Genomic DNA, 27,475 nt, shown 5'->3' with positions numbered 1-27,475 from the left:
GCACTGTCAACTGTGGGACCTTGTATAGACAGGTGTGTGCCTTTCCAAATCTTGTCCAATCAATTTAATTTGTCACTGGTGGACTCCAATCAAGTTGTAGAACCATCTCAAGGATAATCAATGGAAACAGGATGAATCTAAGCTCAACTAAGCAAAGGGTTTGAACACTTATGTAAATCTGATATTTCAGTTACTTTTTTTAAATTAATTTGCTAAAATTTCTAAACACCTGTTTTCACTTAATTCTGGGGTATTGTGTGTAGATTGATGATAAAAAAAATAATTTAATCCATTTTAAAATAAGGCTGTAACGTAACAAAAGGATAAGCGGCACGGTGGCGCAGCGGTAGAGTTGCTGCCTTACAGCGAATGCAGCGCCGGAGACTCAGGTTCGATCCTGACTACGGGCCCCGTCTGTACGGAGTTTGTATGTTCTCCCCGTGACCTGCATGGGTTTTCTCCGAGATCTTCGGTTTCCTCCCACACTCCAAAGCTCAACAGTTCAACAGAGCTTTATTTGTCATTCGGTACCAAGGTACCGAACGAAATTACATAGCAGTCATACACAAAAAAGAACACAAGACACACGACCCCAACACAAACTTCCATCACAGTGACTGCAAACACCCCCTCACTGTGATGGAGGCAACAAAACTTCCACTCTCTTCCCCACGCCCACGGACAGACAGCTCGTCCCCGACCGACCCACACAGTCCCCTCAAGGGGATGGAAGTCCCCGCGACCGAGCCGCACCGGGCGCTGAAACATCCCGCGGCCGAGCCGGGCGATGCTAGGCCCCGCGGCCAAGCCGCACCGGGCACCGCTAAGTCCAGCGGCCGAGCCGCACCAGCAATGTTAGGCCCCGTGGCCGATGTTAAGTCCAGCGGCCGAGCCGCACCGGGCGATGGAAGGCCCCGCGGCCGAGCCGCACCGGGCGATGGAAGGCCCCGCGGCCAAGCCGCACCGGGCGATGTTAAGTCCAGCGGCCGAGCCGCACCAGCGATGAAAAGTCCCACGGCCGAGCCGCGCCGGGCGATGTTAGGCCCCGCGGCCGAGCCGCACCAGCGATGAAAAGTCCCGCGGCCGCGCCATGCCGGGCGATGTAAAGTCCCGCGGCCGAGCCGCACCGGGCGATGTTGCGCCCCGCAGCCGAGCCGCACCGGGCACTGTTAAGTCCAGTGGCCGAGCCGCACTGGACGATGTTAAGTTCCGCGGCCGAGCCGCACCGGGCGATGGAAGGCCCCGCGGCCGAGCCGCACCCCGCGCCGTGAGGAAGAGACCTAAAAGAGAAAGGTTTCCCCCACCCCCAGGTTTGTAAGTTAATTGGCTGGGCAGATGTAAAAAAAATGTCCCTAGTGGGTGTAGGATAGTGTTACTGTGCAGGGATCGCTGGGCGGCGCGGACCCGGTGGGCCAAAGGGCCTGTTTCCGCGCTGTATCTCTAAATCTAAATCTAAAATGTGGAAGTAGTCAAGGGGTCTGAATACTTTCTGAATGCACTGTAGATGGACAATGGGTGATTAAGGATAGTCAGCATGGTTTTGTACGTGGGTCGTGTCTCATGATTCTGATTGAGATTTTTGAAGATGTTACCAAAAAGGTTGATGAGTGCAGAGCTGTAGTTGTATTTATGAATTTCACCAAGCCATTTGACAAGATTATGCATGGTAGGTTGCTCTGGGAGGTTACCACATCGGATCCAAGATGAGATAGCAGAATGGATAGAAAATTGGCTTCATGGAAGGAAGGAGAGGGTGATGGTGGCAGGTTCCTTTTCAGACTGGAGGCCTGAGTCCAATGGTGTGCCTTGGGGTTTGGTGCTGGGCCCATTGATGTTTGTGATCTATATCAATGATTTGGATGGGAACGTACACGGCATGATTAGCAAATTTGCAGATGACATAAAAATGGGTGATATTGTAGATAGTGAAGATGGTCGTCAAAAATTGCAGCAGGATCTTGATCGATTGGTCAGGTGTGCTGAGGAATGGCAGATGGAATTTGATGCAGAAAATGTGGGATGTTGCATTTTGGGAAGTCTAACATGGGCAGGACCTACACAGTGAATGCGAAGACTCTGGGGAGTGTTGTAGAGCAGAGGGATCTCTAGGAGTGATGGTGCATGGTTCCTTGGTGTCACAGGTATATGGGGTGGTCAAAAAGGCTTTTGGCACGTTGGCCTTCATCAGTCAGAATATTGAGTATAAAAGTTAGGAGGTCATGTTGCAGTTATATAAAACATTGGTGAGGCCACATTTTCAGTTTTGTGTTCAGTCTTAGGCATCATGTTACAGGAAAGATGTTGTCAATCTGGAAAGGGTGCAGAGAAGATTTACGAGGATGTTGCCAGGACCCGAGGGTCTATGCTACAGGGAGAGATTGAGCAGGGTTGGACTCGATTCCTTGGAGCGCAGGAGGATGAAGGGTCATCCAATCGAGGTGTACAAAATCATGAGAGGAATAGATCGGGTAAATGCAAAGTCTCTTGCCTAGACTGGGGAATCAAGAAACAGAGGACATAGGTTTACGGTGAAGGGGGGAAAAGATTTAATAGGAACCCGAGGGGTATGGAACGAGCTGCCGAAGGAGTCATTTACTATCGCAAACATTTTGGCAGCTACATGTATAGGATAGGTTTAGAGGGATATGGACCAAACACAGGCAGGTGGGACCCAGGTGTCACGGGTTATGGGGAGAAGGCAGGAGAATGGGGTTAGGAGGTGGAGATAGATCAGCCATGACTGAATGGCGGAGTGGACTTGATGGGCTGCATGGCCTAATTCTGCTCCTGTCACTTATGATCTTATGACATGTTGGTCAGTGTGGGTTGGTTGGGCTGAAGAACCCGTTTCCCCGCTGAATGATTCTATGACTAGGAAAGATGGGATTATTCTGTTTGGAGCTGGCAGATTGGGATGAATGGCTTTCTGTATTGCCGTAAATAATTAGCAACATGGAAACTGGTGCTCAGTTAGCAACCTGTCCCTAAACCTCCAGTACCAGATCATCCACTTCCGTGGATCACACAACGGGGAATACACCCCGATTTTTATCAACGGGGACAGTGTGGAGAGAGTGTTCAGCTTCAAGTTTCTGGGCACTCACATTTCGGAGGACCTCACATGGTCCACTAACACTGCTGCGCTGGTCAAGAAGGCACAGCAACGACTGTTCTACCTGAGAACACTGAAAAAGTCTGGTCTACCGCAACAGCTGCTGACGACCTTCTACCGCTGCACCATAGAGAGCATCCTAACGCATGGCATCCCTGTGTTGTATCTCAGCTGCACGGAGGCAGAGAGGAGAGCTCTTCAGCGGGTAGTCCATAGAGCTCAGAGGACCATCGGAACACAGCTACCAGCCTTGGAGGACATCTACAACACACGATGCCTCAGAAAATCCACCAGCATCCACAAAGACTCTTCACACCCCTGCAACAGTCTGTTTGAAATTCTACCATCAGGCAGACGCTACAAGGTCTTCTACGCCTGCACCTCCAGACTCAGGAACAGCTTCATCCCCAGGGCCGTAGCTGCCATGAACCGGTCCTGCTGAGCCGGATGGTCACATCGCACAGTGAACCGGCACAGATCTACTTGCACTTTATACTGTTTTAAAACTGTTTCTAATTTTGTTTCACTGGGTTGTATAAATTTATACTGATTAGCTAATTAATTTATTGCATCGTATGGGAGGCGCATTCCCAATCTCGTTGTGCCCCTGTACAATGACAATAAAGATGTATTGTATTGTATTGTATCACTTGGCCAAATCATATGTGCATCCAACTCTGTGCAAGGCACTATAGAATACACCAAGCAACTACTTCTTATTGTAGACAGACACAAAATGCTGGAGTAACTCAGGACAGGCAGCTTCTCTCCAGAGTTGCCTGTCCCGCTGAGTTACTCCAGTATTTTGTGTCTATTTCAATGTTAACCAGCATCTGCAGTTCCTTCCCAACCATTTCTTCTTATTGACAGCTTAACTAATTTATTTCTGAGGATTTCACTTAAGTTAGTTCACATGACAAGGAAATGTTTATTTGTTATAATACTCATTTTATTTTCTCAGATTCACAAAAATAACTGAAGTGGATCCTGGAGTTATTAAATCACCCATTACGAAATAAATTGCATTTCAGCAAAGTATTTATCTTCGTGTGTAGAACTCAAGAACAATAAACATTCTCACGATAAACTGCAGGTAAACTAAAACCAGAAAATACTGAAATGTATGAGAAAAAGTTAGTAAAACATGAGCAAACTTCATATGAATATTTCACAATAAATGAACTATTTCCCTTTCAAGTCTTTCCAAACGAGATAAAGTTTAGGTCAATTTCTGGCATTTTGAAGGGCTTCTTGAAGTATTTTGTTGAACTCGGTAAGTTGTTTGGTAACATTTTTCACAACAGGTTGGTAATTACTCTCCATTCCCTTTGTAGCAATGACTGTTGAACAGAGTTAAGGAAAAACAAGGACAGTACATTGAAAATTATTGTTTTGGAGGGACAAAACCGATCCAACTAACGAACAGTAACTGAAAAAAGTGAAACTTTTTCGTGAACATGGGGGTAACATTAGAAGAGCTTGCATACTACAAAATAAGGCCCATGCAGCAAAGCACAATTAGCTGGCTAATCTCTCAATAGCTATGCTTGGGAATGTCTTCGACCTTAACCAAAATTCCAAAGCCTTCACTGAATATTTGATAAATCGAAAAACATTTATTTTTCAGTTTTTTTCTTGAAAAAAAAAATAACCACAGGCAAAATTAAATATATTTAAAGTAACTGAATTAAACCAAATTAAAAACTCTATACAAACCCTTCTTTCCATTCATTTAACTGGGAAGAAATTCTCAATCTTTTCAACGTGCATATTGTAAATGGTGACTATAGCCACAGCATGCTGATTTAGTTCAGCTTAGTTTAGAGATACAGTGAAGAAACACTGGCCCACTGAGTCTGCGCCGATCAGCAATCCCCGCACATTAACACTTTCCTCCACACACTAGGGACAATTTACCATTATACCAACGATTAACCAACAACGTGTGCAGGAAAGAACAGCAGATGCTCGTTTAAATCGAAGGTAGACACAAAATGCTAGGGTAATTCAGCGGGACAGGCAGCATCTCTGGAGAGAAGGAATGGGTGACGTTTCAGGTCGAGACCCTTCTTCAAATGGGTCTCTGGAGAGAAGGAATGGGTGACGTTTCAGGTCGAGACACCTTCTTCAAATGGGTCTCTGGAGAGAAGGAATGGGTGATGTTTCAGGTCGAGACCCTTCTTCAACAGGGTCTCGATTCGAAATGTTACCCATTCCTTCTCTCCAGAGAAGCTGCCTGTCCTGCTGAATTACTCCAGTATTTTGTGTCTACCTTCAATTAACCTACAAACCTGTGCGCCTTTGGAGTGTGGGAGGAGACCCGAGATCCCTAAGGAAACCCACATACAATTTCCATATTGATAGCACCCGTAGTCAAATTCGAACCCGGGTCCCTGGCGTTGTAAGGCAGCAACTCTACCGCTGTGCCGATGGTGGAGGAAATGAATGATCAGGATGGTGGATGTGGCACAATGCACCGAGATCTAGCACATCACAGGAAATCTGCACTATCTTATTGGAATCCACTGTTACTGTGCAGGTGCTCAGGAAGAGAAAAGCTGCTCAGGAGTCTTGAGCTTCCATCCCACCAACTGCAGAGTAAATCGGCTGGCTTTTTAGTAAATCCTCAAAATGCAGTGTGGCGATGAATGTATAGGTAGTCCTGAAATAGACCTTTAAAATAATCTTCTTTAAATCATAAACATTACTTACAATATTTACATGGTAATAGAATATGCAAGAAGGGTGCACAGACTAAGAATAAAGGGGAGGCCATTTAATACTGAGTTGAGAGAAACTTTTTCACCCAGAGAGTTGTGAATTTGTGGAATTCTCTGCCACAGAGGGTAGTGGAGGCCAAATCACTGGATGGATTTAAGAGAGAGTTAGATAGAGCTCTAGGGGCTAGTGGAATCAAGGGATATGGGGAGAAGGCAGGCACGGGTTACTGATTGTGGATGATCAGCCATGATCACAATGAATGGTGGTGCTGGCTCGAAGGGCCAAATGGCCTCCTCTATGTTTGTAAGTTTCTAATTGCTATTAAAATAAATTTCTTGTATAAAACCAGGTTATTATATATGAACCTATTCTAGATCTTCAGCATGCAAGATTCCTATTTGGTATCCAAATGATTTTTACACCAAAAATATTTCACAATAAAATGGCAACAAGGCTTTTTTACTTACTTTCAATTTAAACTCTGTGTTCGGGAAGCATATTAACATTCAAGTAACACATAAAATGGTAATCCTGGAAAATGAGTAAATATAGTAGCATAATCACAAGCTTTAAAAAATGAACCCAAACACTGAAATAAGAATTTACCAATAATAGTAAAAATAATCTAACAATACTCGTCTCAGAAATAATAATAATCACCAAAATGCTATTGAAAGGTCAGCCAGTAAAGCAGACTGGCATTTTTAAATAACTCAACTGATATGAATCCAGCTTTGAAAATGCTGAATTTATCAATGAAACAAAAACTTCCACTAACTCTTCCAGTTAGATGTACACCAATCAGCCAAAACATTATGACCACTGACAGGTGAAGTGAATATCATTGATTATCCCATTACAATGGCACCTGTCAAGAGGTGGGATATATTAGGCAGCAAGTGAACAGTCAGTTCTTGAAGTTGATGTGTTGGATGCAGGAGAAATGGGCAGGAGTAAAGTCCTGCATGACTTTGACAAGGGCCAAATTGTTATGGCCAGACGACTGGGTCAGAGCATCTCTGAAACGGCAAGGCTTGTGGGGTGCTCCCGGTCAGCAGTGGTGAGTACCTACCGACAGTGGTCCGAGGAGGGACAAACCACAAACCGGCGACAGACAGGGTGTTGGGCGCCCAAGGCTCATCGATGCGCGAGGGCAACGAAGGCTATCCTGTCTGGTCCGAACCGACAGCAGGTCGACTGTGGCACAAGTCACCGAAAATGTTAATGGTGGTCACGGGAGGAATGTGTCACAATACACAGTGCATCGCACCCTGCTGTGTATGGGGCTGCACACGGAGGACCAACAGCATATTAGGCAGGTAGTCATAATGCTTTGGCTCATCAGTGTATAACATTAGCACAATGGAACAGTGTGTGTTGTGAGCCGTGTGATTTCTGTTGTATATTTTTTTTAATTCACGTTTCTCTTTATAAATTTGATATTCAGGGGTACGGGGAAAACTGAAATAGTTTGCAAAAGCAGTATGGTCATTCTCCAGGAATGTTCATATTGCAGTGCTGCATCTACTCTTGCTGGAATTAGTGCTTGCTCAACAGTACCTTCTTTTGAGCAGTAAAGTAATATTTGAACAAATCAGCACAACCTCAAGTGCAGACAGTAGTTTGTATTTTCTTTTCAATCAAAATATTTCTGCCATTTTCTACCTCCTCTGAAAAACTTTAAATGTGCATTTATTCCTAATTGGGTCATTTTTCAGGATACAAGTGTCACTGAGAAGGGCCAGCAATTATCATGCATCCCTCACGCCCCTTAAGAAGATGGGAATAAGCCACCACCTTGAACTGCTGCAGGTGCCCAACACCTGTCGCCGGTTTGTGGTTTGTCCCCTGTCGGTAGGTACTCACCACTGCTGACCGGGAGCACCTCACAAGCCTTGCCGTTTCAGAGATGCTCTGACCCAGTCGTCTGGCCATAACAATTTGGCCCTTGTCAAAGTCGCTCAGGTCTTTACTCCTGCCCATTTCTCCTGCACCCAACACATCAACCTCAAGAACTGACTGTTCACTTGCTGCCTAATATATCCCACCCCTTGACAGGTGCCATTGTGACAAGATAATCAATGTTATTCACTTTGCCTGTCAGTGGTTGTAATGTTTTGGCTGATCGGTGTATATACAGAGCAGGAAGTTGCATGACTTCGAGGGGGGATCTGCAAATAGTATTCCCCTGTATCTGCTTGCTGATACCGAATGGGTGTGAAACCTGGTGCTGAGCAGGTAACAGCAGTGCATTTTCCATCCTTTGGGTGATAGATCGAATTTTTGATAAATACTTATTGCAATCGTTGGTGACAAACACACCATCCATATTGAAAATAAGACTGCCAGACATGAGATGTCCTGCAAGATAACAAAGATGAAATCTGTCAGAAAGGTGGCAGATCTTGCTCAGCTGACAGCAGTCTTACCTGGGCCAATAGGCTATGGGTCACTCAATAGACAATAGGTGCAGGAGGAGGCCATTCGGCCCTTCGAGCCAGCACCGCCATTCAATGTGATCATGGCTGATCATTCTCAATCAGTACCCCGTTCCTGCCTTCTCCCCATACCCCCTGACTCCGCTATCCTTAAGAGCTCTATCCAGCTCTCTCTTGAATGCATTCAGAGAATTGGCCTCCACTGCCTTCTGAGGCAGAGAATTCCACAGATTCACAACTCTCTGACTGAAAAAGTTTTTCCTCATCTCAGTTCTAAATGGCCTACCCCTTATTCTTAAACTGTGGCCCCTTGTTCTGGACTCCCCCAACATTGGGAACATGTTTCCTGCCTCTAACGTGTCCAACCCCTTAATAATCTTATACGTTTCGATAAGATCTCCTCTCATCCTTCTAAATTCCAGTGTATACAAGCCTAGTCGCTCCAGTCTTTCAACATATGACAGTCCCGCCATTCCGGGAATCCAAGTGAACACCTCCAAGCAGTAATGAGGACGTGCTGCCATCTTTCCGATGGGACAATAAATGAAGGCTCTTCCAGCCAGATTAGCTACGTGTAAAAGATACCACGTGATTTTTGGGGAAAGTTAAGGTAATTCTTCCCGGTGGCCTGGCCTGATCTGAACTAGTATTTAAATCTCTTGAAAGTAAAAGGTTTTGATGCTCTCATGACACATTATTGCTTAAACGCTACTGCAAACTGCAAATGGTCAAGGATACATTCTTTCATGACAAAGTTGTTCTGTTCGTGGTGCTGCCATTTGCGTTCTAGATTCATCAGCTGAAAAAAGTAATCGGTTGAAAAAGTAAATATTGAGAGTTATCAAAATAAGGCATCAACAATAGTAAAAATTATAGTCGTAGATCATGGAAACAGGTCCTCCAGCTCAACATGTCCATTTTAACTGGAATCTAACAAATCCTCCATAATATCAAGCCTCTATTTGCTCTGCATGAAATTATATTCTTTAGAAATGCATTTTATGGCATAATTGTAACTGGTCCATTGCAAAATTTCCGATACACGCACATGGGTCTTGTTCTCTTTTTAAAACAAAAGACAAAGTGCTGGACAAAGTGCAGTGGGTCAAGGAGCATCTGTGGAGGGAAACGGACTGGCGACATTTCAAATCAGGCCCCTTCTGTCCATTGCATCCACAGAAGTTGCCTAACTTGCAGACTTCCTCCACCACTTTGTTTATTGCTCTGGATTCCAGTGTCTCTTTTTAAAAACTGCTTACCAAGGCCATACAGAAATGCATATTAAGATAGTGTGGCCTTTCTCTGGCCTCCACCACGCCACTACAATAGTTTATTTTGAAATAGGCCGCGGGATTTTCAGTACAGTATGTACACTGTTTACGCCACGAGTTTCAGGTGAACAAGGAATTTCATTGCACGTTGGTGTTTTTGGCAATGTCTGACTCTGAATCATCAAATAGGTTGTTTAGTGCTGGTGAGGGTAGGAACAGGAAGATAGGGGAGATGAATCTACACTGAGGAGGTGGTGCAGGAGGTAGCGATTCAGATTTCTGGACGCATGGGATCACTTCTGGGGCAGAGGCGACCCATTCAAGAGAGATGGGTTACACCCTAACGAGAGGGGTATCATGAGAAGGGTCTCGAACTGAAACGTCCCCCATTCTACCTGATGTGTCGAGTTACTCCAGCATTTTGTGTTTACCTTCAATATCCTGGCAGGCAGGTTCACTAGTGCTACACGGGTTGGTTTAAACTAGATTGGCGGGGGGGGGGGGGGGTCAGATCTTATACAGGACTGAGGAAGGTGAGAGGTTAGAAGTTGGTTTGGAGGATGATGAGTGAAAGTTTAGAGGACAGAATAGTCAGGAGAAAGTGGGGGAGCGAGGAAGGAATATTGGTTTAAATTACACTTTTTTAATGCAAGAGGCCTGATGGTTAAGGCATGTAGATGTTGTATATGTGAATTTGAGCAAGGCATACAACAAGGCTCTGCATCCAAGGAGATAGCTGAATGGATAGAAAATTGGCTTCATGGAGGGAAGCAGAGAGTGATGGTGGAAGGTTGCTTTTCAGAGTGGAGGCCTATGTCTAATGGTGTACGTCAGGATTAGGTGCTGGACCCATTGCTGTTTGTCATCTCTATCAATGACTTGGATGAGAATGTGCAAGGCATGATTAGCAAGTTTTCAGATGTCACAAATGTGGGTGGTATTGTAGATGGTGAAGATGTCTGTCAAAAATTGCAGGAGGGTCTACATCGGTTGGGTAGGTGGGCTGCAGAATGGTTGATGCAATTTAACACAGAGAAATGTGAGGTGTTGCATTTTGGGAAGTTTAACATGGCCAGGTCCTACGTAGTGAATGGTAGGGATCTAGGGAGCGTTGTAGAGCAGAGAGATCGATGAGTGCAGATATATAGTTCCTTGAAATTGGCATCAAAGGTAGATAGTGTGGTCAAAAAGGCTTTTGGCATATTGGCCTTTATAAGTCAGTGCAATGGGTTCGAAGGTGGGAGGGGGGGGGGGGGGTGGTCATATTGCAGTTGTACAAGATGTTAGAGAGGCCACATTTAGAATATTGTGTTCAGTTTTGGGCACCATGTTATAGGAAAGATGTTGTCAAGCTGGAAATGGTGCAGAGGATAATTATGAGGATGCTGCCAGGACTCAAGAGCCTGAGCTACAGGGAGGAGGATGAGGGGTGATCTTATTGAAGTATGCAAAATTATGAGAGGAATGATTCAGGTAAAAACGCAGAGTCTCTTGCCCAGAGTAGGGGAATTGAGAACCAGAGGACATAGGTTTATAGTGAGGGAGGAAAGATTTAATATGAACCTGATGGGTAACTTTTTCATACAAAGGGTGGTGTGTGTATGAAACGAACTGCTGGGGGAGGTAGTTGAAGCAGGTACTCTCGCAACATTTCGGAAGCATTTAGAGTGGTACACGGATAAGATAGGTTTAGTGGGATATATGCGCCATGGACAGGCAGCTGGGACTAGTGTAGAAGGGACATGTTGATCGGTGTTGGCAAGTTGGGCTGAAGGACCTATTTCCGCTCTGAATGACTCTAGGTGTTATGCTGTGAAGAAGTAACCTGTGAATGGGTTTCATTTTCCTGTAACTGCATCTTCAGAATATCGTATTCCTTTGAGACCTGTTGCATCATCTTCTTAAATGTGTTTCTTCGTTTTATGAGTCTCACTTTCGCCTCCTGGAGTTTCTGAAAATCAGATGGAATGAAAATTGTTTATTTTTTCAGGCAAATCTACAAAATGTGCAAATACAAAACAAAACAAAATAAAGTTCCAAAACAAAAGCATAACATAAGAATTACGAGGCTCACACAGGGCGGAAGGTTATGTAAGGTGCAATAGGATCGAGATGAACTCGGGAAGTGGGGCGGAGAATGAGGTATGGAATTTAACTCAGAGGTAGCTGCCTTTTTGTTTTAGAGATACAGCGCGGAAACAGGCCCTACGGCCCACCGAGTCCGCGCCGCCCAGCGATCCCCGCTCATTAACCACTATCCTACACACACTAGGGACAATTTTTACATTTACCAGTCAATTAACCTACATACCTGTATGTCTTTGGAGTGTGGGAGGAAACCAAAGATCTCGGAGAAAACCCACGCAGGTCACGGGGAGAACGTACAAACTCCGTACAGACGGCGCCCGTAGTCAGGATCGAACCTGAGTTTCCGGCGCTGCATTTGCTGTAAGGCAGCAACTCTACCGCTGCGCCACCGTGCCGCCCTTACTGGGCCTTACAGCGCCAGACGCCTGGGTTTGATCCTGACTACTGGTGCTGTCTGTACGGAGTTTGTACGTTCTTCCCCTGTGACCCGCGTGAGTTTTCTCCGAGATCTTCGGTTTCCTCCCACACTCCAAAGACGTACAGGTGTGTAGGTTAATTGGCTTGGTAAAATCGTAAATTGTCCCTAGTGTGTGCAGGATAGTGTTTGTGTGCGGGGATTGCAGGTCAGTGCGCACTCGGTGGGCTGAAGGGCCTGTTTCCGCGCTGTTCCTCTAAATTAAAAAAAATTAAATTAAAGTACGAAGTGTTGCATTTTGGAAAGGTAAACCAGGTCACAGCCACAGAATTAAAGGATATTCCTTTAGGAAGGAGATGAGGAGGAATTGCTATAGTCAGAGGGTGGTGAATCTGTGGAATTCTTTGCCACAGAAGGATGTGGACGTCGTCAATGGATATCTTTAAGGCAGATAGATATATTCTTAATTAGTACGGGTGTCAGGGGTTATGGGAGAAGGCAGGAGAATGGGGTTAGGAAGGAGAGATAGATCAGCCATGGTTGATCAGAGTAGAATTGATGGGCCGAATGGCCTAATTCTGCTCCAATTAGTTATGACCTTATGACCGGTATTTGGAGTTAACGACAGGTTAAAGTTAATGACAGGTATTTGGAGATAGAGAAAGACCAAGGGGTACGTATATAGGTCTCTGAAAGCAGTGACACAGGTAGACAAGGTAATGAAGAAAGTATTTGGCGTGCTTGCTTTCATTGGTACTCAAGGAATTGAGGGATCATGTTACAACTGTGTTGGTGAGACCACACTTACAATTGTTTATGCAGCCTGGTTGCCAGCTACAGGAAATATGCTATTATGCTGGAATGGGTGCAGAAAAGACACACATTGATGGTACTGGGATTGTATGACTTGAGTTATGAGGAGAGAGAGGACTGGCTGGGACTTTATTCCCTGGAGGCTCTTGGACGGATTAGTCTGCATGACCTGTGCCATGAATCTGACTTTCACATGGGGACTGATCAGCCTTTTAATTATGGCTCAGATTAGTTAACACACAAAGAAACTCTCGTACAGCAGTGGTGAGTCTTTCGAAGAAGCCATGGTCTTCAGACCTTTTCATAATACTCTGTGGAAACGCTTTGTGTAAGAGCTCGATTAAACATCAGACTCAAAAAATCTCTAGCAATTTACAGAATTTGCATTGCAATGGTTTCAAGTGGGTTTTATACTTTCACTATAATTCATCACTACCTCACATTTCCCTGTAGCATATGATCCATGCTCATTTCTGTTGGAGATAAACAACAATACTGCAAGGAAATCTATCTGTTGTGTAGAAAGGAACTGTAGATGCTGACTTATACTGAAGATAGACACAAAATGCTGGGGTAACTCAGCAGGACAGGCAGCATCTCTGGAGAGAAGGAATGGGTGATGTTTCAGGTCAAGACCCTTCTTCAGACTGAGAGTCAGGGGGAGGGAAAGCAGAGATATGGAAGGGTAAGGTGTGAAAATGACAGATCAAAGCAGACTGTGATCAAGGAAATGTAGAATGGTTCATTGATGGATATGGGGAAGGTGACAATGAGGCATACAAACAGTAAAATTAATCAGGAGGACAGGGAAACTAGGTGGAGAACTAGGGTGGGGGAGGGATGGAGAGAGAGGGAAAGAAAGGGTTACTTGAAGTTAGAGAAATCAATATTCATAATGCTGGGTTATAAGCTACCCAAGCAAAATATGCGTTTGGCCTCACTTTGACCGGCCTCTCACTGTGGAGGATGCCCAGGACAGAAAGGTCAGTATGAGAATGGTGGGGGGAGTTAAAGTGTTTAGCAACTGGGAGATTCCATGAAGCCAATGTTCTATCCAGTCGGCTTGTTCTTCTTGGATCCAATTCTAACCTTCCAGAGAATCCTACCAGCAGAACCTTGACAAATACCTTGCTGAAAGTCATGCGCACATCCACAGCTCTGCCCTTATCAATATTTATGCTTACATCTTCAAAAAACACAGATTCGTGAGACATGATCTCTCACGTCCAAAACTATGCTGAGGCACAATATTTGCCACCCTCCAGTCTCCTGGTACCTCATCCGTATTTAATGATGTCTCAGCCAGGACACCTAATTTCTTCCTAGCTTCCCGAAGTGGTCAGGCCCACATTTGTCCACATTCATACGTGTGTAGGACCTGCAGCACTTCCTTGACCATAATACTGACAGCTTTCAAGACACCTCCATCAACTGCCCCAAGTTCCACATGTCTTTCTCCACGATAAACACAGAGGAGACATATTCATTGAGAACCTTGCCAAGCCCCTGTGGCTCCACACGGTTGACCGCATTGACATCTGGGGGGCCCGTTCTCTCTCTGGTGACCCTTTTCCCCCCTAATGTACGTAAAATCTTTTGAAATTATCTTTATTATTATCTGCCACAGCTATATCCTGACCCCCTTTTTGCTCTCCTGATTTCCTTCTTTAGCATACCTCTCAGTTCCCAAAACTTCTCCCGGGATACACTTGATCCCAGCTGCCTATACTTGCTCCATGTCTCCTTTTTCTTGACCAGAGCTGCAATTTCTCTGCTGCATGTCCCCATCTCCCCATCTGCCTCATCCAACAGTGCATTTTTACTCCAGATTGCAACATAGAAACATAGAAAATAGGTACAGGAGGAGGCCATTTGGCCCTTCGAGCCAGCACCGCCATTCATTGTGATCATGGCTGATCATCCACAATCAGTAACCCGTGCCTGCCTTCTCCCCATATCCCTTGATTCCACGAGCCCCTAGAGCTCTACCTAACTCTCTTTTAAATTCATCCAGTGAATTGGCCTCCACTGCCTTCTGTGGCAAAGAATTCCACAAATTCACAACTCTCTGGATGAAAAAGTTCCTTCACACCTCAGTTTTAAATGGCCTACCCCTTATTCTTAGACTGTGTCCCCTGGTTCTGGACTCCCCCAACAGTTGGGAGCATTTTTCCCCCTGACTCCGCTATCCTTAAGAGCTCTATCGAGCTCTCTCTTGAATTCGGCCTCTGCCATGCACCCGCCCACTCACACAACCTGTCCAAGTCACCCTGCAACAGTTCTTTCACTACCTGATATGAAGAATGAAAGAATAAATAAACAAAAGTTATCCATGTTAAGTTCGCCAACAAGGTGTGTTTTCTTTTCCTATAGGAGCAGCAGAAACTCTACATTGACATGGTGAAGTAGCGGATAAGATAACTCAAAATAATCTAGAGATAGTTTATGCAAGAAGATAGAAATTGTTGGTGACATATCAGGAAAACAATTGGTTAGATTGGTTAGATTTTTGTCAACGGATCTGTAAAATTCAGGTACAAATTTGAATAGCCCACATATTTATGAAACACTGGCATGATAGTAGGAAAATATACAATATGTAACGACAGGATGGGAAAATCCGAGAAAAACTTGAATAATGATATCGATAAAAGTAGATTTTTTTATTTCTCCAAGTTATTTGTGATGAAAAGAAGGTTAAGTGAAAGTAAAGCAAGATTTACAAAAGGCAAAAGCAGTAAACAATTATCAAACACCATTTCACAGTAGACATAAAATGGCCCCATAGCAGAAGCGTCCAGGTCGCGGGGCAGGAACTCTAAGTGTCCTGAGCTAATTCTGCTCCCACCATCATCTATTGTACAAGTGATGGCTCCCACTGATTGTCGCCGGAAGCTTGTGCCCTTTTCAGGACGGATGATGACAGTGATGTCAACATTTGAAACATGGATGATGGACACGAAGGGAAAGTAGACATAAAATGAGAATTTTGTATGGATTTGTAATATAGTGATAGAAAAATACAATTTTGCAACCTATATTCCCACTGTGAGCTTAATTCAGCCTCATTGAGGCATTTAAATCCAAATTACGTAAATATATAGCTTAAAAAATGCTTATTTCATACATGGAACACATGCCACTTTTAATGCAAAACCAACATTCAGTTATATCACAATGAATGATTTCAAGTTCTATTACCTTTTTCTTCTCCTCTCCAGCTGTCTTTAGGCCATTCAGGTCATTATAGGTTTCAAGCGCAATTGTTATCTGCTGGATTTTTTCTTTTAAAGAACCTAGCTCAGCACTGATCTTGTTCTCAAGTTGTTCAACTTTCTGAAGGTCTTGTTGGAGCCGTTGGCTCTCTAGTTGGCCAGATGAGAGAAAGAGAAGTTATGGTCTACGACACTATCCCCTCAGCTATTAGTTGTTAAAACATGCAAGATGAAAAACTAGATCAATATGCAGGATAATCTGCAACCTGTAATAATTCCACATGGGTTAAGAACACCAAAGGAATATTGATCAATTTAAAATTACTACCCCAGGGAACAGATGACAACATTCATTATATTCAAGGCTGCGATAGATAATTTCAAGATAATAGAGAAATCTAGGGTCCTCAGGATAAGGCAGAACAGTGGAGCTAAAACTGAGATTTGGATTGACTTTGTTGTAAATGCACTTTGTAAAGATAATGGCCACTTTTTTTACTTCGGTACCATGGTTCGGAATTCTTTTTTCATTTGTAACTTTTTGCATAATCAATGAGAGTACTGAATGTATCATTACCCAGTGTGAAATAATTGACTTCTTTAGTGTGGCAAAAACATAACATGAAGTGTTGCAATTGTGGTTGGTCTTTCATCAGACGTGATAAAAGATTTCAAAAAAGGTTTGTAGATTTTGGAAACTATGTTCTATTGTAATATCATGTGTAAATCAAACACTGTGTTACTGGCGGTTTGCCTTATTCCATTTGTTCTTCATTTGAAATTGCTTGTTGGAAAGTCAGAATCGGCAATAAACGTTTCTGCTTTTTAGGAGCACTATCCTTCCCACCAATTATCAAATGTACACTGATCTAAACAAACACTGATTTTTTTTTAATGGGTTACCTCAGGAAGTAAATTTCAGATCATTAGTCTGGATCTGGTCAGAAAACTACATTTTACCGTGATCTCAATTTTTCTTTCAGTTCAGTTTAGTTTTTGCCACATGTGCCGAGGTACAGTGAAAAGCTTTTGTTACGTGCTAACCAGTCAGCGCAAGACAATACATGATTACTATTGAGCCATTTACAGTGTATAGATACATGATAAGGGAATAACGTTTAGTGCGAGGTAAAGCCAATAAAGTCCGTCAAAGATAGTCCAGGGGTCACCAATGAGATACCGTGCCCTCCGTAATGTTTGGGACAAAGACCCATCATTTATTTATTTGCCTCTGTCCTCCACAATTTGAGATTTGTAATAGAAAAAATCACATGTGGTTAAAGTGCTCATTGTCAGATTTTAATGAAGGCCATTTTTATCCATTTTCGTTTCACCATGTAGAAATTACAGCAGTGTTTATACATAGTCCCCCCATTTCAGGGCACCATAATGTTTGGGACACAGCAATGTCATGTAAATGAAAGTAGTCATGTTTAGTATTTTGTTGCGTATCCTTTGCATGCAATGACTGCTTGAAGTCTGCGATTCATGTACATCACCAGTTGCTGGGTGTCTTCTCTGGTGATGCTCTGCCAGGCCTGTTTTGCAGCCATCTTTAGCTTATGCTTGTTTTGGGGGCTAGTCCTCTTCAGTTTTCTCTTCAGCATATAAAAGGCATGCTCAATTGGGTTCAGATCCGGTGATTGACTTGGCCACTCAAGAATTGACCATTTTTTAGCTTTGAAAAACTCCTTTGTTGCTTTAGCAGTATGTTTCGGATCATTGTCTTGCTGTAGAATGAACCGCTGGCCAATGAGATTTGAGGCATTTGTTTAAACTTGAGCAGATAGGATATGTCTATACACTTCAGAATTCATTATGCTACTACCATCAGCAGTTAGACAATAGACAATCGGTGCAGGAGTAGGGCATTCGGTCCTTCGAGCCAGCACCACCATTCAATGTGATCATGGCTGATCATTCTCAATCAGTACCCCGTTCCTGCCTTCTCCCCATACCCCCTGACCCATATCCTTAAGAGCTCTATCTAGCTCTCTCTTGAATGCATTCAGAGAATTGGCCTCCACTGCCTTCTGAGGCAGAGAATTCCATAGATTTACAACTCTCTGACTGAAAAAGATTTTCCTCATTTCCGTTCTAAATGGCCTACCCCTTATTCTTAAACTGTGGCCCCTGGTTCTGGACTCCCCCAACACTGGGAACATGTTTCCTGCCTCTAACATGTCCAATCCCTTAATAATCTTATATGTTTCGATAAGATCCGCTCTCATCCTTCCAAATTCCAGTGTATGCAAGCCTAGTCGCTCTAGTCTTTCAACATACGACAGTCCCGCCATTCCGGGAATTAACCTAGTGAACCTACGCTGCACACCCTCAATAACAAGAATATCCTTCCTCAAATTTGGAGACCAAAACTGCACACAGTACTCCAGGTGCTGTCTCACTAGGGCCCTGTACAACTGCAGAAGGATCTCTTTGCTCCTATACTCAACTCGTCTTGTTATGAAGGCCAACATTCCATTGGCTTTCTTCACCTCCTGCTGTATCTGCATGCTTCCTTTCAGTGGTTGATGCACTAGGACACCCAGATCTCGTTGTACGTCCCCTTTTCCTAACTTGACACCATTCAGATAATAATCTGCCTTCCTATTCATACCACCAAAGTGGATAACCTCACACTTATCCACATTAAACTGCATCTGCCATGCATCCGCCCACTCACACAACCTGTCCAAGTCACCCTGCAACCTCATAGCATCTTCCTCACTCTTCACACTACCACCCAGCTTTGTATCATCTGCAAATTTACTAATGGTACTTTTAATCCCTTCATCCAAGTCATTAATGTATATTGTAAATAGCTGCAGTCCCAGCACCGAGCCTTGCGGTACCCCACTAGTCACTGCCTGCCATTCTGAAAGGGACCCATTTATCCCCGCTCTTTGCTTTCTGTCTGCCAACCAATTTTTTATCCATGTCAGTACACTACCCCCAATACCATGTGCTCTAATTTTGCCCACTAATCTCCTATGTGGGACCTTGTTGAAGGCTTTCTGAAAGTCGAGGTATAGGAGGGGAGGGGTGTCGTTTTATTGATGAAGGAGGATTCAGAAAAGATTTACGAGGATGTTTCCAGGACCAGAGGGTGTGAGCTATAAGGAGAGGTTGAGGAGGTTGGGTGTCTATTCCATGGAGCTTAGGAGGATGAGGGGAGATCTTATAGAAGTATATAACATCATGAGAGGAACAGATTGGGTAGATACACAGAGTCTTTTACCCAGAGTAGAGGAATTGTGGACCAGAGGACATAGGTTCAAGATGAAGGGGAAAAGATTTAATAGGAATCCGAGGAGTAACTTTCTCACACAGAGGGTGGTGAGTGTATGGAACAAGCTGCCAGAGAAGGTAGTTGAGCCTGGGACTATCCCATCGTTTAAGACACAGTTGGACATGTACATGGATAGGACAGGTTTGGAGGGATATGGACCAAGCGCAGGCAAGTGGGACTAGGGTAGCTGGGACATGTTGGCCAGTGTGGGCGAGTTGGGCCGAAGGACCAGTTTCCACACCACTCTCTCTCCTGAAGCATCTGCACCCTGACATTAAGCTGCCAGCCCTGATCCTCTCTTAACCAGGTTTCTGTAATGACTACTATGTCCCAGTCGCACGTACCAATCCACGACCTGAGTTCATCTGTCTTACTCGTCAGGCCTCTCACATTAAAGTAAGTGCAATTCAAAAGAAGAGTCCTTCCATGTTCCCTGCCTTTCTTATGCCTATTCTGTCCATTGAACTTTCTTTCATCACCATCCACCCCGACTTCCAGCTTCTCACCTGCCTCGGTCCTGCAGTGGATCCCATCCCCCTGCCGATCTAGTTCAAACCTACCTGTGTAGCACTACTGATACCCCTCCAGTTAAGGTTCAATCCATCCCTCTTGTACAGGTCACTTCTGCCCAAAGATAATAGAGCAGAACAAGATAGACCACTCGACCCTGAAAACCGTGGTAGGTCACGGCGCCATTTTAGTAGGCAGAAACTTGCAGAAACATTTTAAAAGAAAAATAACAAAAATCTGTGAATTGATAGATGAGATATATTCTGCAGTTTTATGGTATGATCACACATACTGTTCCCCCACAACACTGATTACACTGCGAGAGGCATAGCGAACGGCGGGTTTTGCTTACTAAAATAGCGGACATTACGCTCCTGTGCGTACTACACTTCAGTATGGGCGATTTCAACGGAGTGATCCATCTTGTTCCTCTAGTATCTTTGCCTCTGCCCCAGAAGAGATCCTAATGGTCCAGAAATCTGAATCTGTACCCCTGCACCAACTCCTCAGCCACACATTCATCTGCCCTTTCTTCCTGTTCCCACCCTCATTAGTATGGGGGACTGGAAGTAATCCAGAGATCACTACCCTGTGTTTATGTTGCGACTCATGTCACAACTAAAACCTCTTGCTCACTGTTAACAAGACTAAGGAACTAATTGGTGATTTCAGAAAGGGAAAGGCATGAGACTAGTGCCAATGATAATCCATGGCGGGAGGGAGGGGGAGGGAGGAGGGGGGGGGGGGGGGTGCTGCACCAATGTAGGAGAGGTTTGGGCCCAACGGGTCCACTTGGTCTAGTTTCAGTCTTAAATGGCTGATATACAAGTGTCCAGTGTAAGTCCCTGCATTTTTTTCCCCCAGAGCATGTGAAAGCAACTGACAAAGAGGACACCGCGTTTTAATATTCCTTACCATCAGTCAAACCCTTGGCAGTTGTCTGCGATTTCTGCATTTCAGTTTCCTTGAAAGTCAGGTCTTCCTGCATAGATTTAAGTTCGTGTGCAGTTATTGAGGAAATCTGTCTCATCCGGTTCATATTCTGCAATGTAATACCAGGATATACATTAACCTTTGCTAACTGACCCGTCATCCACGCTATATACTAAATATTGTAAACAACAATTACATTCTTGATACAATAAGGACGAGCAGCCTCAATTAAAAATCACCTGAGAAAGATGGCAGGAAAGAAACTGATTTTGCAGGGGGGAAATTTTGAAGTAATATATTATCTAATTGCTTTGCTCTTTCATGGACTTACTTTGTTAACTTTACTATTTTATGCAAGCACTAAAAACCCTAGATACAGTATAATTATTTTGACATTATTACATCAGGGCATGTTAATTATAACAAGCTGCCAGAGGAGCTGTAGGGACTATTGCAACGTTTAAGAAACAATTAGACAAGTACATGGATAGGAAAAGGTTGAGAGGGATATGAGCCAAACGCAGGCAGGTGTGCCTAGTGTAGCTGGGACATGTTGGCCGGCGTGGGCAAGTTGGGCTGAAGGGCCTGTTTCAAGACTGTATGACTCTCTAACATTGAATAAGTTTCATTCTTCTCACAAAAATGTTTACCCAGCATAATGGCGAGGAGGAAATCCTTCAGTCAATTAAAAAAATCTGGCATTATCAAACCACAATGAAAGCTATTTAAAAAAATTAAAATATACTGCTCAGAAAGCCATGTCATCTTAATTGGTAATGCTGGAATAGGAAATACTGTGTCAGGAAATGGAACCTCTGAGGATGTTGTATGTGTCATTACGTAGAGCCCGTAATGTTTTTTACAACGTTGCATTGGTGGTAAATCATTCAAGAGATTTAAAAATCTTGATATTAAGGTATTGACCAAAAGCTTGGCAAACATTCATACTTCAGTCTGAAGAAGGGTCTCGACCCGAAACGTCACCCATTCCTTCTCTCCTGAGATGCTGCCTGACCTGCTGAGTTACTCCAGCATTTTGTGAATGAATGCACATAATACATATCCCTTCAATCCTTCTATATCCATGTGCCTATCCAAAAGTCTCTTAAATGCCACTATCGAGACCCTTCTTCAGACTGATGTCAGGGGGGGCGGGTCTTGCATTATGTTCAGCAGAGATGTTGTGGGCCGAAGGAACAGTTCCTCTTGTACTGTTCTATGTTCTATGCATAAGGCACACCTGGTCCACCTGTGTCACCAATTTCAAGGAGCCACGGACCTTCTGTAGATTTGGAACAGAGATCTATCATTCTAATACAAATTATGCAGAACAAATATAGAGTGTGGTTAATTTACAAATTATTAACTTTTACATGGGTGGCATTCAGCTGGACAGTCATGGCTGACAGGCAGTGAACTTACAAAACACACATAAATTTTCACCAGCTTTTCTCTCACAGAGGCCAAAATGTCTGGATTCATGTTTGTGATTGCACTTACTCTAGTTGTGTGTTCCAGAATGGCGACAATGCTACCCTCAAGTTGAGATTTTCGTTCCAATTCTTGATTTTTGATTTCTTCAGCAGTATCCAGGAATCCTTGAAAGACAAATTACGCCCAAATCTTATGACTCTCTCGACACTAAATTTGTTACTGCTAACAAACGGCAACAATTGAGTAGATGAAATACAAGCAAAATAGGTCATTCTGAACCCTATTCCACCCTTCAAAAGACCTATGGTTAGGTCAAGACATATGTGTCTCTGAGTGAAGGGCAAGGCAGCTGGGAGTAAGGAACCCTGGATGGCGCAAGAAATTAAGGCATCGGTCAGGAAAAAGAAGGAGGCATGGGCCAGGCGTAGCAGTTGGGATCAAGTGTATCCCTGGAGGAGTTTAGGGGGTCTGAGGAGTATACTTAAAAAGGAAATCAGGAGGGCAGGTGATACCGATGACAGATAAAATTACGGAGATTTTATAAGTACATTACGGCAAAGAGGGCAACTTGATAGAGAATATCCCTATAAACATTCCTATCTGTGTATCTGTCCAAATATTTTGTTAAACCTTACATATAGAACATGGGACAGTACTGTACAGGAACCGGCCCTTTGGCCCACAAAGTCCATGCCAAACATGATGTGTCTCATACTCCAAATACAGCCTCTACCCACGGGTTTTGGACCTTACCTCGGGGGAAAAAAACACTTCATGGCGCAGCAGCGCCAGGAGGACCGGCGCCCGTCCCGCGTCCCGGCGTGTTCCGCGCCTGACCTTCCTCCCGTGGTGCAGCGCGGCAGCAGAGAGAAGGTTAAAGAAGATGCCCGCCGGCAGGCGAACATGGGCCAGCGCCATGCGGCCGCTCTCCTGCTGTTGGCCGCCGCGATGGCCGCCCGGGACCCAACGGGTCATCTAGTGATTTAATAAACCTTGAGAAGATCACCCATCAGCCTCCCCTACTTGATGGGACACAGTCTCAGCCTATCCAGTCTCTCCTTATAACCCAATTCCCCCCCGCCCCCCCCCCCAGTTCCAGCAGCATATTCATGAATCTTTTCTTCAGCTTTTCCTCTCCAGCTTAATCATCCTTCCAATACAGGGGGTAGCCGCCGAGCCGGACCCCAGCGGCCGAACGCAAAACCCGCCAGACTGCGGCCTGGAGGGGGAGCCCGCTGAGCCAGCTCCTGCTCGCCCCCCCCCAAAGACCACAGATCGGGAGGATGGAGCCAGCGACGATGGACTTGACGGAAGGTGAACGAGGCCGCAGGAAAGGAGAGGGAACCGACGCCTTGTCGACCGGGCCTTCAAGCTCGGCTGCCGGCCGGACGCACCCCCCCCCCCCCCCCCCCGGAAATCAAAGGTCGACAGACGTGATGAGGGACATCAGTTTGCAGGTCATTCCACACATCCTTCTTCTTCTTCTGTCGTATGTCTTTTAGACCTGCAGCTCCGTTGAGGCGAGCCAGGCCAACGTGTCATCGTCCAGGTCAATCAGACCTCGATCACCATTCGGTGGCCGGTATTTGGGGCAACTGGTGACGATGTGCTCCACTGTCTGTGTGTTGGGTCCCCACACTCGCAGAAGGCACTGTCCACGAGACCCCACCTCTTCATCGCTACTCCATAGCGACCGACGCCTGTCCTCAGGCGATTGAGGGTTAGCCACTGCTTTCGGGGCAGGTCCTGGCCAGGGATGTCCATGGGTTCACCGATATAGCGGTGTAGCCTAGATGGTTCTGCTGACTTCCACTGGTCTCTCCATCTCGTCTTGACTCAGGCGGCCTTGGAAGTGTCAACCGGTGTTGTACAGAGCAGCTCGTGGGCTTGCATGGCAAAGGGGCGCCTTGACTTGAGGCGCACATGTCGTGGTGTCTCCGTGACGATCTGATGGAGAAGGTGGAAATCACCGACCGGTCTGTGCCTTTCGAGAAAGGGCCGGCGTGGCTGCTTCTCGTCTGATATTGGCCGGGGCGATGCCGGCAAGGACGGGCAGTTGGTTTACTGGGGTAGCTCGTAGGCATCCGGAGACAGTCCGTAGGGCGCTGTTGAGGGCAGCATTCACACATCCGAAGGAAGGCGATGGCTGGAGGCCCTCAGCAGCCTGGGGCTCGCCTGGAGCGGGCACCGCTCATAATAACTAGAGTGAACTGGACTCGAGGAAAGCCGCCGAAACATGGAGCCTCTTGCATGCAGGATGAGTAGACTATGGCTGTAGAATTTGCCAACTGGGGATGTGCTTAGGTGCAGCAACATTCTCTGAACAGTTTGTAAGTAAAGAATTTCACTGTGTATTTGCACTTCGCACATGTGACAATAAAGGCATCATTGAACCATTGGGCACAGTGGCACTCCTGGCAGAGACAATAGACAATAGGTGCAGGAGGAGGCCATTCGGCCCTTCGAGCCAGCACCGCCATTCAATGTGATCATGGCTGATCATTCTCAATCAGTACCCCGTTCCTGCCTTCTCCCCATATCCCCTGACTCCGCTGTCCTTAAGAGCTCTATCTAGCTCTCTCTTGAATGCATTCAGAGAATTGGCCTCCACTGCCTTCTGAGGCAGTGAATTCCACAGATTTACAACTCTCTGACTGAAAAAGTTTTTCCTCGTCTCCGTTCTAAATGGCCTACCCCTTATTCTTAAACTGTGGCCCCTTGTTCTGGACTCCCCCAACATTGGGAACATGTTTCCTTCCTCTAACGTGTCCAACCCCTTAATAATCTTATACGTTTTGATAAGATCCCCTCTCATCCTTCTAAATTCCTGTGTATGCTGCTGCCTTACAGCAGCAGAGACCCAGTTGCAATCTGACCTATAGTGCTGTCTGTGTAGAGTTTCTACATTCTCCCCGTGACCGTGTGGGCTTCCTCCGGGTGCTCTGGTTTACCTTCCACATCCCAAAAACGTGCGGGTTTGTAGTTTAATTGGCCCCTGTAAATTGCCCCTAGTGTGCAGGAAGTGAACTATTGCGAGCGGATGATCGATGGTCAGCGAGGACTCAGTGGGCCGAAGGGCCTGTTTCCATGCTGTAACTCTGAAAAAACACTCACTGACATTCATGATATATTTCTCGTCTAATTTAACTTCCCAAAATGCATCACTCTGCATTTATCGGCGTCAAATTTCATCTGCCATTTTTTTTACCCATTACCCCATATCTGGATCCAATTACAACCTTCTTCACTGTCTGTTATACAGCCAATTCTAGTGTCATCCCCAGTGTACAAATAATGCCACCAATGTAACGATAAACAATTGGCAACTCAGCATTGATCCCTGCGGCACCCCCATTGCTTACAAGCCTCCAATACAGAAAAAAAATAACCCTTCATTACAACTGTCTGACTCCTTCCACCAAGCCAATCTTCTATGCTTTTCTGCTTTCTACTGCACAACCGCCAACAGCTGGGCTATCTCATGCAAGTTTCGCTCGCCTAGGTACTGGTCCTAGAAAGTTATTTAGATTTTTATATGGGCAAGTTTGGTGAGATGATCCATGTCCAAGTTGTCGAGCTGTGACTTGAAGAGTGACAAGGTTGGTGCACATCTGGTGGTGGCAGGAAGGATGTTCCACTCTGGGACAGTCCATGGATATGGTAACTGTAGGTAGCTATTTTTGTTTGCTCTAATTCTAGTATAAACTAGACCAAGTGGACCCGTTGGGACCAAACCACTCCTGCATTGGTGCAGCACCCTCCCCTCCTCTCCTCCCCCTCTCTCCTCCCCTCCCGTCCACCCCTCCTCCTCCCCCCTCCACATCCCCTCCACCCCTCCTCCACCTATCCCTTCCCCACCCCCTTCCCCTCCCCCCACTCCATCCCCCTCAACCTCCCTTATCCTCCCTCCTCCCTCCATCTCCCCCCCCTCCCTGCCTCCCCCCTCCCTCCCTAGGAGATAGATGTAAACTTTAAAAGTGAATAACTTAAAAAATATAACACCGATTTCAATGAAACTTCTTCCATTAGCACCAAAGGGACGACAGTGAGTAAGGTGGGCCTAAAATTGTCGTGCTATCGTGTACCGTTTTGGCTGTAGTTCAGGAACAAACAAACTAACAAACGAGAGTTTTAGTATATGGATAGATGAAGTGACCTGAGGACTGTCTTGTAAATTTCTGGGTATTGGATTGAATGAAGTGAGATATGTTACTGGGGGTGATGCCATGAGTTTTGTTGTAGACAGTACATAAGCGGTCTTCGGTGCATCTTGACTCCAGCGACTCCCACCCAAGGCGATTTAACATATCGGATACATATCTATGCAATTGACTAGCTCACACTGGAATTCATATATCCAAAGCTTCCTGACAGGCCTACCACGTGGGACCTTGCTAAGTTTCATAAGGACATCCACTTCAACCATCTTGATCAAAAATCTCAATCAAACTCGTCCTTTTCGGCCCTTCTTAAATAAAGACACAACATTAGCCACCGTGCAGTCTTCTTGTATTTCAAGCATGTTTCCAAAATCTCTGCAAGGGCCTCAGGAATTTCTTCCCTTGCTTCTCACATTGTTCCAGGATACATTTGGTCAGGTCCTGAGGATTTATCCACCCATATGTGCCTCAAGATCTCCAACACTAACACAAAAAGGCATGAATGAATTGGTCTAAGAACACAAAGGTGCCTTCATAGATGGTTATCTTTCCATATGTTCTTGCACAATAATTTTGTAAATTTCTTTACCTTATACTTTCTTGATGGTTTAAAATTGCGAAGCAAAATATGCCCTAATTTAACAATCGACAGGAACATATAAAACGGAAAGGCACAGGAACAATTTTCCTATGGTAAGAATTTTAACCTTACCATCCATTGTCTCTTCTCTTTTCTTTAGCTCTTTGTACTTCTGATTTCGCTCGCCTAAAAAAAGGACAAAGAAAATAGTTCAATTCACTTCATGAAGTACAGTTCAGATAGGTAGTGTAACAATGTTTCGAAAACATTTGGACAGGTACATAGATTAGTGGGCTAAACGCAGGGAAGTGGAACTTGTTTAGATGAGGCATTTTGGTTGGCGTATGTAAGTTGGGTCAAATGGCTTGTTTCTGTGTACTCCTCCCTGTGTAGAGGTAGTAAATGAAAAGGGCCGCTCCAGTGTGTGAGAATGCACACTGGGGAAGGATCCGAACAAATATACCCTGAATGTTACCAACTGAAGAAAACTTGTGGA

At 44.9% G+C, this 27,475-nt stretch overlaps 1 protein-coding gene across 1 annotated transcript in view; it reads right to left on the bottom strand.

Moving 5' to 3' along the window:
* Positions 1–4,045: 4,045 nt before the first annotated feature.
* The window catches only part of ift74 (intraflagellar transport 74), an 86,056-nt gene continuing 62,626 nt past the window's right edge, over positions 4,046–27,475 (bottom strand). Inside the window, exons 13-19 of the mRNA XM_078396840.1 lie at positions 27,112–27,165; positions 22,306–22,403; positions 20,788–20,914; positions 16,060–16,223; positions 11,368–11,493; positions 9,010–9,070; positions 4,046–4,452 (exon numbers count right to left, since the gene is read on the bottom strand). Of these exons, the coding sequence (XP_078252966.1) occupies positions 4,337–4,452; positions 9,010–9,070; positions 11,368–11,493; positions 16,060–16,223; positions 20,788–20,914; positions 22,306–22,403; positions 27,112–27,165 (746 nt within the window). The 3' untranslated portion in view covers positions 4,046–4,336. The remainder of the gene's footprint in view (positions 4,453–9,009; positions 9,071–11,367; positions 11,494–16,059; positions 16,224–20,787; positions 20,915–22,305; positions 22,404–27,111; positions 27,166–27,475) is intronic.

The sequence above is a fragment of the Rhinoraja longicauda genome, chromosome 3, assembly GCF_053455715.1.
Source record: "Rhinoraja longicauda isolate Sanriku21f chromosome 3, sRhiLon1.1, whole genome shotgun sequence".
Taxonomy (NCBI): Eukaryota; Metazoa; Chordata; class Chondrichthyes; order Rajiformes; family Arhynchobatidae; genus Rhinoraja; species Rhinoraja longicauda.
Note: the sequence above shows the minus strand (reverse complement) of the source record. Positions and strands in the feature narration are given on the sequence as shown.